We start from the raw sequence: 13207 nt of genomic DNA on the forward strand, positions 1-13207 counted from the left end.
TCACATTTTTTAAAAATATGCTATATTCTCTCTAACAAAATCACAAAAAATCCTTCCCTCCTTTCCCGAAATCTCTAGCTCCGATCTTTCTAGATCTGCAGTCTCCTCTCCACTTTTGTTTTCTGTATTCTGGATGCTGCTTCTCCTCTTGAACATATGACAATGTCAAGTTTTCGGTGATAGTTGAAGTAACGTAGGTAACATCAATTTTTTTTTAAACTTGCCAATATACGAAGTAAAATCTGATTCAATGCGCGAAAGCGCTTTTGACATGCATCCAATCGTTATGACTGCTACCAGGACAAGAAGGAACGAATATCATTCTTTTTGTTTTCCTTGTACTTTCAGTGACAAATGAAAAGCAATTGGCAGCAGAGATATATTTGGTCAAGAGAGCTGGTAATCGATAACCAAAGAAGTATGAACGAAACTATGATAAAACAAACGCTGCACCACAACCACGAAACTACATGCAGTGTGTTACATCGCATCTTCTGAGATGTGAGTATTACACCTCTCAGATGTAAAACACATCTCCCAAAAAAATGAAAAAGATATGGACCATTGGGTTCAACGAGGATATAAGGCTTAACATGCTAACAGGCTCAAATCTCGTGTGAGAGCCGTATAAAGTTGAGTACAGTGCTGTTTTGTTTCCAGTAGACTTCGAACACATGTGTATGGCTAAAATGCTGTGCATTTAGATGCTAAATAAATACATGAGAGAATGAGGCAACTAAGTGAACTAAATAATTCCTTACTAACTTCTGTCCGAATATTTGAATTAGCGGGTGTTGCGCAGTAGCAATACTCAGTTCCTTAGGTGTCCTTTATGTCTGGTGCATATCAAGGAAGTGTGGTGTCAGGTTTAGTATTCACATTTGACATAACGACTTCCAAGAGAACTATGATTACATTTTGTTTCGTGGCAGTTCATGCGCAAACTCTCACATAACCTTATTTTATAATGCAATTTTCAGATACCATTGGACAGTACAGTCAATCATTTAACGGTGCATGAAAACTGCAGTGTTCACGACTGCCAATGATTAAACAGTTAATTACTTCTTCTTCTCCTTTCCTCATAATACAGTGAGAAGAGGTCCGTTATTTCTGCAGTGTTGACGGCGATCTTTAATTGGCTCGCGACAAGGAAGCTGACTCAGATGGGCCAGAGAGTAATAATCTTCTTCAGCACCGAAAGCTGTATCTACACAGGTATAGAGCAGTCAAATAGCAAAATAGCATTCTCCCATGTCCGCACAGCAGGAATATAGGAGAGGGCAAACTGCATTCCACAAAAACTGCATTATGCGAGACTACATAAGAAATGAACGTGGGATGAAAAGCATGGAGACCAGACATTGGACGCTGACGTACAGTGCAGGAATGTTCGTGTTCGTTCAGACCTGAGTAAGAGGGTCTGTTATTGGCTCACACTAATTACATCGTTAATAGGCGCGATTTACTGTATGTGCCTATGTGCAAGGTTTTTCATTGGCCGGGATTGGAAATCTGTGATGTAGTGGGAGAGATTTTCTGGCTTCCTTGCCATGTCACACTGTTATTGGTTGACAACGACAAAATCCATGAGACCAGGAAATTGTCAAACTTGTTTATAAAATTACTATTGGTCAGAACTTGTAAGGTCTGGTGCAGTTGGCTGGTGAGATTCTGACGCTGGCAAATCCTGCTTTGTTCCGGAGAGAAAAGTCAGAGCGCACGTACTGCATGGACGTTAAAGGGTTTGCTTGCTTCAGGGACACTGAAGAAGATATTTGTAGGAGAGGGCAGAGTACAGGGCAGATCTGGACTCAGAATTTCCAGCCGCTACTGCAGCCATCTTCCACACTCACTCCATTTAGGGGTGGTAAGCCTGTGGCAGTGATGCAACCGCCAAGCCGAAGGGGACCCACTTTCATAAAACTGAGAGAAAGTTGTGCCTTGAATTGTAGACAGCGACTAGTTGACTGGTTGAGATGGAATCACAGACACTGGTCAGCCACACAGTTCCACTGAGTGTTCGTACAGAATGTGGCAACAGTTTCCATCACCCCCCACTTTCATCTCGAAGGACCCATGAGCTAGAGTCGCGCTCCAGAACAAGGATTCGTCACTGTTTGCTAGTTAGTTAGTCCTCTACTTGAGGCTATGCTGCAGCGAAACGACAAAACTGAGAAAAAGAAATCTGGATATGAACTAGTCGCTATCAACAAGTCAAGGCATAACTTTCTCTCATTAATTTACTTCACTGTCACTGGCGGATTCTGACATATGCTGGCAGAGGTTTCTCCTTTTTACACGAGGCATACTCCGATCTTCTCACAAAAAAACAACAGTCAAATGCTATCTTTGTATAAGAAACACGTTTTATATAGAGTGTACAGTGTGACAATTATTGAACTATATGAAATAAAATCGTCATAACTTCTCAACTGTTTGCGTTAGGACGTTGAAACTGTACCGTTGGCCGTGGGCGATGATTGGAATTATTATGTACGTATGGTGTAGTTGATCAACGAAGCCCACTTTCTTTTCGATGGGTTCGTCAATGAGAAAAATTAGCGCGTTTAGGGGAATGAGAAGCCGCATCTCGCAATCGAAAAGTCTCTTCACTCTCAACGGGTGACTGTGTGGTGTGCAATGTGCAGTCACGGAATAATCGGTGCGATATTCCTTGATGGTACGGTGGCTACCGAGCTGTACGTGAAGGTTTTGGAAGATGATTTCATCCCCATTATCCAAAGTGACACTGATTTCGACAAGATGTGGTTCATGCAAGACGGTGCTCGACCCCAACGAAGCAGGAGAGTGTTTGATGTCCAGGAGGACACTTTGGGGAACCCAGAGGCTACTGGCATGACCTCGGTTGATCGCCATATTCTCCGGATCTGAACACATGTGACTCCGTTTTGTACGGCTATATTAAAAGACAAAGAGTACAGCAATAAACCAAATACCATTACTGAGCTGGAAACAGCCATTCAGGAGGTCATCGACAGCATCAATGTTCCGACACTTCAGCGGGTCATGCAGAATTTCGCTATTAGTCTGCGACACATCAGCGCCAATGATGACAGGCATATCAAACATGTCATAACCTAAATCCGAATATCTGTAGCGAGGTTTACACGTTGAATGAAGTATGTGCACGCCGTAGTTTGTAACTAATTTACGGTTTTTCTTAAAACTCAATAATTGTCAGCCTCTAGCTGTCGTTACTACTGCCTGCTTTCTGTGTTTGTGCAGCAATGCAAATCATTTGCATATCGAAGTGTGCAGTACTTGTCACGCGAAGCTGGCGTTTGTTGTACGCTGGTTTCATAGCGTAGCAGGTTTAATGGCCAGCTAGGTACATTTGTGGTAGCTTGTCTACGCTGCTAACCACGTTAGAGACAAGTCTTAGAGGCTGTAATGTCATATCACCCCTCGACAGTCCTGTATTAGCAAACAACTTCCCTTTCCTTTTACACGTGTGTTTCGCCTGGTTGCAGATGACGCTGTACCACTGGGACCTCCCCCAGGAGCTGCAGAAGCTGGGCGGCTGGCCCAACATCGTCCTCGCAGACTATTTCGTCGAGTACGCTCGCATCGCCTTCGAGAACTTCGGAGACCGGGTGAGTGCCTCTCTCTCCTACCGAAACAAGTAACAATGAAAACAACTGTGACGGTCATTTAGTCTAGAATTTAAGTTCGCCACTTGTGAACGGACCAAGTACTGGCTACCACTGATAATTCTCTGTAGTACATTAGTTACAGTACGAGGAGGGACCCAAAAATAACCGGAATGTCTTTCTAGAAAGCATATACCTTATTATTTTCAAATACAACCTTAATCTCCATCGAAGTACTCTCCATTAGCATTAATACACTTGTCCAAACGTTCATTCCAGTGTTCGAAGCACCTTTTAAATTCGTCCTCTTTGATACCTGCTAGCACTTTCATGACATTGCGTTTTACGTCTTCCACATCCAAAAAACGCTTCCCTCTCAAGTCTCTTTTCATCCTCGGGAATAGGAAGAAGTCCGAGGGTGCTAAATCCGGCGAATAGGGCGCGTGGGTCAAGGTAGTCGTCTTCTTTGAGGCCAAAAACTGGCGCGGGAGCGTTGTCGTGATGCAGGAACCACACGCCAAAATCCCAAAAAGCCGGACGTTTTCGCTGCGAACTTCTGCGAAGCCGTTTCATAACCTCCAAATAGAATTGTTGGTTTACTGTCTGGTTTTCAGGGACGGATGCAGAGTGTACGATCCCTTTGACGTCAAAAAACAGATCAAGATCGTTTTCACATTCGATTTCACTTGTCGAGCTTTTTTGGTCGAGGTGATCCAGGTGACTTCCATTGTGATGACTGTTGTTTACTTTCTGGATCGTATCCATAGCACCATGACTCATCACCTGTAATGATTTTGTTGAAAAAGTGTAAATCATCTTTGAACACGTCCTTCATTTCGAAACAGGCTTAAACGCGACGTTCCCTTTGATCTCTGGTAAGAAGCTTCGGCACGAATTTTGCTGCCACTCTTCACATCCTCGAATCGATGGTCAAAATGCGCTGAATTGAGCTACAGGACAACCCGGACAAGTTCTCGAGTTGGTCGATTGTCCTGCGTCGATCTTCACTGATGAGATCACGGATTTTGTCGGTGTTGTCTTCGCTTCGAGCAGTTGAAGGTCGACCGGAACGGCGCTGATCTTTAACCACCATTTCTCCCTTTTTAAACCGACAAAACCATTCGTACACTTGCGTTTTACTATGAGCATGGTCTTTGTAGGCTGTCTGAATCATCGCAACAGTTTCTACTGCGTTCTTGCCGAGCAAGGAACGAAACTTCACTGTCGCACGTTGTTCGTAAGAACTATCCATTTTATCGTGTCACGTATGCACACTTAAAGAACTGCCAAAGAAACCACACTTCTCACTGTTGGGTAACGCTGCGTGGCAGAATGACTCAGCAGAGCTCCTACTGCAACTCTCTGGCGGCGCAACCTGCTACTACAAGAACACGATGTGCAGCATTACGATTCCGGTTACTTTTGGGTCCCCCCTCCAAGAAATATCAAAAAACGTAAGCCTCACTTACAGTAGCAGAAAGGTCACGCTAGGAACTACGAGGGGCGTTCAGTAGGTAATGCCACACATTTTTGTACTTACAACATTGCAGCACAGTCAGAAATCGTGATAATCTTATATATAAGAAACTATCAGCCTCGATTGCGGAAATCAAAACAACCTTTTCCTAGGTTTCAGCCCAAATAATTGAGCCTTCTTCAGAAGATAAACCTGAATCCTCTTAGACAGATGATAGATTCAGGTTTATCTTCTGAAGAAGGCTGAATTATTTGGGCTGAAACCTAGGTAAAGGTTGGTTTCATTACTGCAATCGAGGCTGATAGTTTCTTTTATAAAGGCACACATTTTTATTGGCCATTGTCGATTGACAAAATGCGGAATTTGTTGTGGGAGATCGTGGAATATTCTTGCTTCGGTCCCAATAGTTTGATGAAGTTCCGATAGGCGTTATAAGCAGCCTTCAAAATGGCGTCTTTAACGGAGATGCTTTCCAAGCAGAGAGCTGTCACTGAGTTTCTTTTGGCGGAAAATCGGAGCATTGCGTATATTCATAGGGGATCCAGAATGTCTACGGAGACCTGGCAGGGAACAAAAGCACGGTGAGTCGTTGGGCGAGGTGTCTGCCATTATCGCAACAAGGTCACGCAAAACCGCCCGATCTCCTGCGTGACGGTCGGCGGCACAGAGCTATGCCTCCTCAAATGCTGGAACGTGCGGACACTCTCATTTGAGTGACTGACGGATGGCAAACAAACACCTCGCTGCTCAACTGGACGTTTCTGTTGGTAGTTCTGGCACCGGTTAAGGTACTCAAAGGAGTCTGTCCACTGGGTTCCTCGTCGTCTAACAAAAGACCATAAAGAACAACAAAGCACCACCCGTGCGGAATTGCTTGCGCGTTACGAGGCTGATCGTGACAATTTTTTGTTGAACATCGTCACGGGCGATCAAAAATAGATTCATCACTTCGAACGGGAAACAAAAAGGCAATCTGTGGAGTGGCGCTACACCATCTCTTCGCCGAAGAAACGTTCATACCTAAGGTAATGGCGACAGTCTTCCGGGATCGTGAAGGAGTTATTCTGTTTGATGTTCGTGGCGCAACGATCAACTCTCAAGTGTATTGTGCTACCCTCAGGAAACTGTAGAAACGACTTCATCGTGTTCGTCATCACAAAAACGCAAAGAAACTTCTACTTCTCCGTGACAACGCAAGGACCCACACCGTCTGTGCACTCGAGAGTAGCTCAGAAAACTTCATTTTACTGTTCTTCCTCAATCATCCTGCAGCCTGGCCTCGTACCTTCCACTCCGTGGGAAGCAGTACATGGACGATGGGGAGGTTATTGAGGCAGCAAGGCGTTGCTCCGTCGTCCACCAGTAGAGCAGTACCACGCGGGCATACAGAAGGCGTAAGGCCGTCGCATTGAACGGAGATTGCGTTGAAAAACAGGGTTTTGTAACCAAAAGAGTGGGGAATAATACCATGACTGCCTGCATCACTCTACATTTTTACCACACTTCGTGTAGATGCTCCCTCCACTACTTCTGTATAGAACACGGATATGTGAATTTACTGGGAACCTCTTCATGGACTAATAAGGTAACCTAATTGCAGAACAACTTTGGTATCGATGAAAGCGATGTGCTTGGTATCTGTAATAGAAGCTGGATAGATATTTGACAACTTTCTAAGGAATATGCTAAATTGTTAATTACGAGTAATAGGTTACAGCTTGCAAACGCAACTAGGTAACACGCTAGCACTTCGTCGAAGAATCATGAATGGAGATTGTGTACTAGGAAGAGACCTGGAGCCACAGTAAAGTTTCTGATTGATTACGTACTGATAATGCAAAGATTTCAAAACCAGTTTTAAACTACAAAACGATTACAGGGGGAAATGCGCACTCTGGCAATAATACTTTGGTTATGAACTACATATTAGAACTGAAGAAATTGAAGGAAGATAAAAAATTACGGAGATGGGATCTGGATAATTTAAAAGAGCCGCAGCTTGTCCAGAATTCCAGAGGGAGCATTAGGCACAGATTAAGTGAAAAGGAAAACAAAACCAAATATAGCAAGGGAATACAATAGAAGACCAATGGGTACCTCTGAGAGATGGAACGGTGGAGGCAGCATAGGATCAAATAGACGGAAAGTAAGGCCTATTAGAAGTCTTTGCGTAGCACAGGAGATACTCAAATTAACTGAAGAAATGAAAAATATGAAATCCAGCAAATGAAGCAGGCGAAAGAGAATACAGACGTCTAAAAAATTAATTTGTCGGATAATGTAAAATGTCTAAGCAGAAATACTCAGAACACAAATTTTAGGACATGGACGCTACGGGAAACATAGTGTCACCTATAAGAAAATTAAAGCAACTTTTCTAAAATAGGGAAGCGGCTGTATGAATATCAAAAGCTCGGTGACAAGCCAGTACTAAATAGAAAAGGGAAAGCTGAAAAGTGGAGCGAATATATTCAAAGGCTATACGAAAAATATAAAACTGAATGCAATACTATAGGAAGACAAGACGAAACAGATCAAGATGAGATGGGTGATATAAAGAATTTGACAATGATGAAAGGCGTTAGGCCTCTAGAGAAGCCAACATTTCCTCAACATTATTCAGATCATTGCCGAGATTAAAATTCGTCTCGTATTCAGTAAGCCAGGTGTTGATGCCTCTTTTTGGACTGACTGTGTGATGCAGGGACCCACCAGTTCATTTCTCCGAAACTATCAAAGTCTAATCATTACTCTGCAAGCCACGCTGCTGCTTGCAGGCGCCATTATGGAGTCGCCATTTTACTTGCGATCATGCTGAATTCTGCCGAGAGTAGTTGAAGGCTGACGCGGAAATACAAATTCGATGAGAGGCTCTAACATCTGGTACAACTTAATTATCATGCCTAGTGTCGTTTTCTTTTCTCTCTCTCTCTCTCTCTCTCTCTCTTAGACCTTTGAAACGTGGGACGTTTGAAATGGGCACCTATGGGCACCTTGAACACTACTGCCCATTAAAATTGCTACACCAAGAAGAAATGCAGATGATAAACGGGTATTCATTGGACAAATATATTATACTAGAACTGACATGTTATTACATTTTCACGCAATTTGGGTGCATAGATCCTGAGAAATCAGTACCCAGAACAACCACCTCTGGCCTTAACGGCCGTGATACGCCTGGGCATTGAGTCAAACAGAGCTTGGATGGCGTGTATCGGTACAGCTGCTCATGCAGCTTCAACACGATACCACAGTTCATCAAGAGTAGTGACTGGCGTATTGTGACGAGCCAGTTGCTCGGCCACGACTGACCAGACGTATTCAGTGGGTGAAAGATCTGGAGAATGTGCTGGCCATGGCAGCAGTCGAACATTTTCTGTATCCAGAAAAGCCCGTACAGGGCCTGCAACATGCGGTCGTGCACTATCCTGCCGAAATGTAGGGTTTCGCAGGGATCGTTTGAAGGGTAGAGCCACGGGCCGTAACAAATCTGAAATATAGCGTCCACTGTTCAAAGTGTCGTCAATGCGAACAAGGGGTGACCGAGACGTGTAACCAATGGCACCCCATACCATCACGCCGGGTGATACGCCAGTATGGCGATGACGAATACACGCTTCCTATGTGCGTTCACCGCGATGTCGCCAAACACGGATGCGACTATCATGATGCTGTAAACAGAAGCTGGATTCATCCGAAAAAATGACGTTTTGCCATTCGTGCACCCAGGTTCGTCGTTGAGTACACCATCGCAGGCGCTCCTGTCTGTAATGCAGCGTCAAGGGTAACCGCAGCCATGGTCTCCGAGCTGATACTCCATGCTGCTGCAAACGTCGCCGAACTGTTCGTGCAGGTGTTTGTTGTCTTGCAAACGTCCCCATCGACTCAGGGATCGAGACGTGGCTGCACGATCCGTTACAGCCATGCGGATAAGATGCCTGCCATCTCGACTGCTAGTGATAAGAGGCCGTTGGGATCCAGTACGGCGTTCCGTATTATCCTCCTGAACCCACCGATTGTATATTCTGCTAACAGTGATTGGATCTAGACCAACGCGAGCAGCAATATCGCGATACGATAAACCGGAATGGCGATAGTCTACAATCAGACCTTTATCAAAGTCGAAAACGTCATGGTAGGCATTTCTTCTCCTTACACGAGGCATCACAACAACGTTTCACCAGGCAACGCCGGTCAACTGCTGTTTGTGTGTGAGAAACGGTTGGAAACTTTCCTCGTGTCAGCACGTTGTAGGTGTCGCCACCGGCGAAAACCTTGTGTGAATGCTCTGAAAAGCTAATCATTTGTATATCACAGCATCTTCTTCCTGTCGGTTAAATTTCGCGCCCGTAACACGTCATCTTCGTGGTGTAGCAATTTTAATGGCCAGTAGTGTATTTGAAAAGTGCTACACACATTCTTGACACAGGCTCTTATTGAGCCGCTCTTGTAGTTACAGGAATCAGTAATGATAACCCAGGTTCGGTTCGTGTTGGCAGGTGAAGCTGTGGCTGACGTTCAACGAGCCGGACATCTTCTCCATCGGCTACTCGACCGCCAATGGCCTGGCGCCCGGCGCCAATTCGTCCGGCATAGCCGACTACCTCATGGCCAAGACCATCATGCTGGCGCACGCGCGTGTCTACAAGCTCTACGATGAGCAGTTCCGTGAGGCTCAGCAAGGTAAGCCTTCTAAGGGATGAGTGAGAGTGGGGCGGCCTTCTCCACAGCAGTCTGTCTTCACAATTATTAAAATTCTCCCGGCCGTTATGCCGTGGTCGAAAGAAATACTACTACTGCTACTACTACTATGTGATCAGGCCCAGAGGACCGCACGCATCTACAAGTTTCCTCCTCCACTGTATTCTGTCCATTGCTGCTATCCGCCATCCGTTCACATCTATTGACACTTGGTTTAAATCTTCATAGAGTCCATCCCTCCAACGCTTCTTGGGTCTCCCTGGCGGTCTCTTTCCTGTAGGTGTGAAATCCAGGAGCTTCCGAGGCCATCTGTGATCCTCCAAACTGGCCACATGGCCGGCCCACTGCATTCGTTTGGCGTTGACAGTTCCTGCTATGTTGGGCTGCTGGTATAGTTCCTCAAGCTCTTGGTTGTATCTGATCCTCCATTCCCCTTTGTCTGCATCCAGAACCGGACCGAAGATCTTCCGAAGCACTTTTCTCTCAAAAACAAGGAGCTTATGGAAGTCCTGTTTCCGGATACTCCATGTCTCACAGCCATATAGAACAACAGGCTGGATCAGGGTTTTGTACAGTCGAATTATGAACTGTCTGGAGAGATATCTGGACCGAAGCTGTTGTGCTAGGCTGTGCTAAGATCGGTTTCCTGCCTGTATTCTGGCATTGATCTCTGCTTCACATGACGAGTTCTCCGTGAAAAGTGCCCCTAGGTATTTGAATTCTTGCACTCTCTTGTAGGACTGGTCCCCAACCTGCAGTGATTGTAAATGATCAGCAGTCTGACAATGACCACGCGTCATAACAAGGTACTCTGTCTTGGCTTCGTTTATGTTTAGCCCAAATTTGCTGGCAGCCTCCTTTAGTGCTTTGGTCATTTGCTGCAGCTCCTCTTCCGACCTAGAAAGTAAACAGATGTCGTCTGCATAGGCTAAGTATGCCAGTCTCTTTCCTTCGATTTCAATCCCTTCGTTCTCTTGGAAGGTCTCGCGTACGATCTTCTCGAGGGCAAAGTTGAACAGGATAGGCGACAACCCATCTCCTTGCCTGAGTCCTGTTACAATTTTAAACTCCTCAGTTACGCGATTTCCCATCTTCACCATTGTATGTGTTTCGTTCAGGCAGGTCTTTATCAAATTGATGAGTTTCTCTGCTATGCCAAACTCCCTTAAACAGTTGAGCAGGCTCTTGCGATGTATGCAATCATAGGCCTTCTTAAAATCAACGAATAAAATATGCAAATCTTTACCATATTTGCCCAGTTTCTCAGTAAGCTGCCGGAGACTGAAGATGTGATGTACTGTTGACCGTCCTGGCCGGAAACCTCCGTGGTACTCCGCAGTCACCGATTCTTCCAATGGCTGAATTCTATGTATGAGGCAATTGGACAGGATCTTTTAGCAGATGTTAAGCAGGGCGATTCCTCGATAGTTGTCACATTTCAGTTTGTCGCCCTTCTTATGTATTGGACAAATCAGAGCTGTTTTCCATTCTCCTGGTAGTTCTTCTTTGGTCCATACTGCCCGTATCAGTCGGTCTATTTTTTCTGCAAGTTTCTCTCCTCCTGCCAGGATCATTCCAGCCTGTATTCCATCTTCACCTGGACTCTTATTCTGTTTAACGTGTCTGATTCTGGTTTTTATCTCATCCAGGGTAGGTGGGGGATCATCTGCATAGGCTGTAATTGGGTACTGGAAATCAAACTGCAGTTCGGGTTCATCACAATTTAGCAGCTGTCGGAAGTACTCTTTCCATCTCTGAGCTATGTCCCTATCTTTGACAAATGAATGAAATACTGGGAGAAAAACAACACAAAACGCATTAACCTAACATCTGCTTTAGATGACAGAAAACTGAATCACCACAAAAAATTGAAGGTTTCCTTCTGTCTGAAATGAAATGGAACAGCTCGTATCAGGCCGAAGACTGTTTTGCAGTACTTCTCAGAGCTGGCTTCAGACGATGACAGATCCTGTTTTGCCAAGTTGGCTGGTATTTACGGTTGCCCGACCTCACTGTTTTGTGGCCAGACATCCTGAAACGTCCCCTTTGAACAATTTTTACACGACTGTGCTTAAACTGACACACAATATTTTGTTAGCGCAACGCAATCTGACTTTCAAAATTCCCTACAAAAGAATGGCCCTGACTAACATTAAACCATACCTCTCACAAATCACTTACCTCACAAAAATCTTCGCTGCTCAAGCCACTGCAATACAGCGAGCGCCACTACTGCCAGCTAAATAAAAGATTCAAACTATGGAAGGCACTAACTACTGATAGGGATATTTAGCAAATGAAAGATATTAATAGAGAACAAACAATGTATTTACCTTGATATCATCATATATAAATATAGCAGTTCATGACAAATTTCAAAACTCCGCCATCTCTCTCCCCACATCCACCACTGCTGGCGGCTCACCTCCAACTGCGCAACGCTACGCGCTGTTCACATCCAGCTGCCTAACACTACAATGGCGAGTATTACAACAATGCAAAGCAGCCACAGACTGCACACAGCACAGCCAGTGATTTTCATACAGAGGTGGCATTACCAATAAAAAAACCTAAACAGCCTATAAAAAAACTTAAACAGCCTACTTACAATCCTTTCTGACCCTGTACGCCCTCGAAGCAGCACAGCGCCATGCTTGAAAGTGTTAGCATTGTTCCAGGCCTGCCACAGCAACGGTGGCTGCAGCATTTTTCTGTACCGTTCGGTAGTTCTGCCGATCGGGTCGGAAGTTGAGTGCACCGAGCGCTAGAGTTAGCGCAACTGAGCCTCTGTGCAATTCGGTAGAGAGCCGATACGGCTCCTGGAGTATCGAGGCGGGTCCGTGCCGTTTTGGCGTACCTCCTCGCTCCAGCCAATCAAATACATGTGACCATGAGAACATTCAACACTGCAGCGCGTCAGCAATCGTGAATAATTTAATGATTATAAAGAATTCGCCTCGATTGCAAATAGAAACTGGATGTTGACCAAGGTTTCGGCGCGCATAACCACGCCTTCTTCGGAACACACTGAAACTACAAATTGCCTAAAGAGGCATGGTCCAACATTAATACAGAACGCCCAAAAGGGCAAAAGACTCGCATAAAATGTAAAATAAACGGTACATGTGTACCATGTCAATAGCTGTACTTATCGGTCAGTAGATAATAAGGGCTATGAAAGCGGCGTTGTACGTCCTTTCACACATGTATATTAAAGCCCGTTACATTATTCGACCTTTGACGTCAACAGCTATTAGAACACAAAGGTAGTTTGTCTGTTCCACGCTATACGCGTTCACAGACCTCACTTGATTAAGCTTCATGGTTCAGTACCTCAAGTACCTGATTTTAAGAAACTAGTTTAGCTTTAGGTTATTTTTATACTATTTTGGTACATATCCGACAGCACTAT

General features: G+C 44.8%; 1 protein-coding gene across 1 annotated transcript in view; it reads left to right on the forward strand.

Moving 5' to 3' along the window:
- The window catches only part of LOC124709054 (myrosinase 1-like), a 108306-nt gene that overhangs the window by 39798 nt on the left and 55301 nt on the right, over positions 1-13207 (forward strand). Inside the window, exons 4-5 of the mRNA XM_047240702.1 lie at positions 3495-3617; positions 9594-9777. Of these exons, the coding sequence (XP_047096658.1) occupies positions 3495-3617; positions 9594-9777 (307 nt within the window). The remainder of the gene's footprint in view (positions 1-3494; positions 3618-9593; positions 9778-13207) is intronic.

The sequence above is a fragment of the Schistocerca piceifrons genome, chromosome 7, assembly GCF_021461385.2.
Source record: "Schistocerca piceifrons isolate TAMUIC-IGC-003096 chromosome 7, iqSchPice1.1, whole genome shotgun sequence".
Taxonomy (NCBI): Eukaryota; Metazoa; Arthropoda; class Insecta; order Orthoptera; family Acrididae; genus Schistocerca; species Schistocerca piceifrons.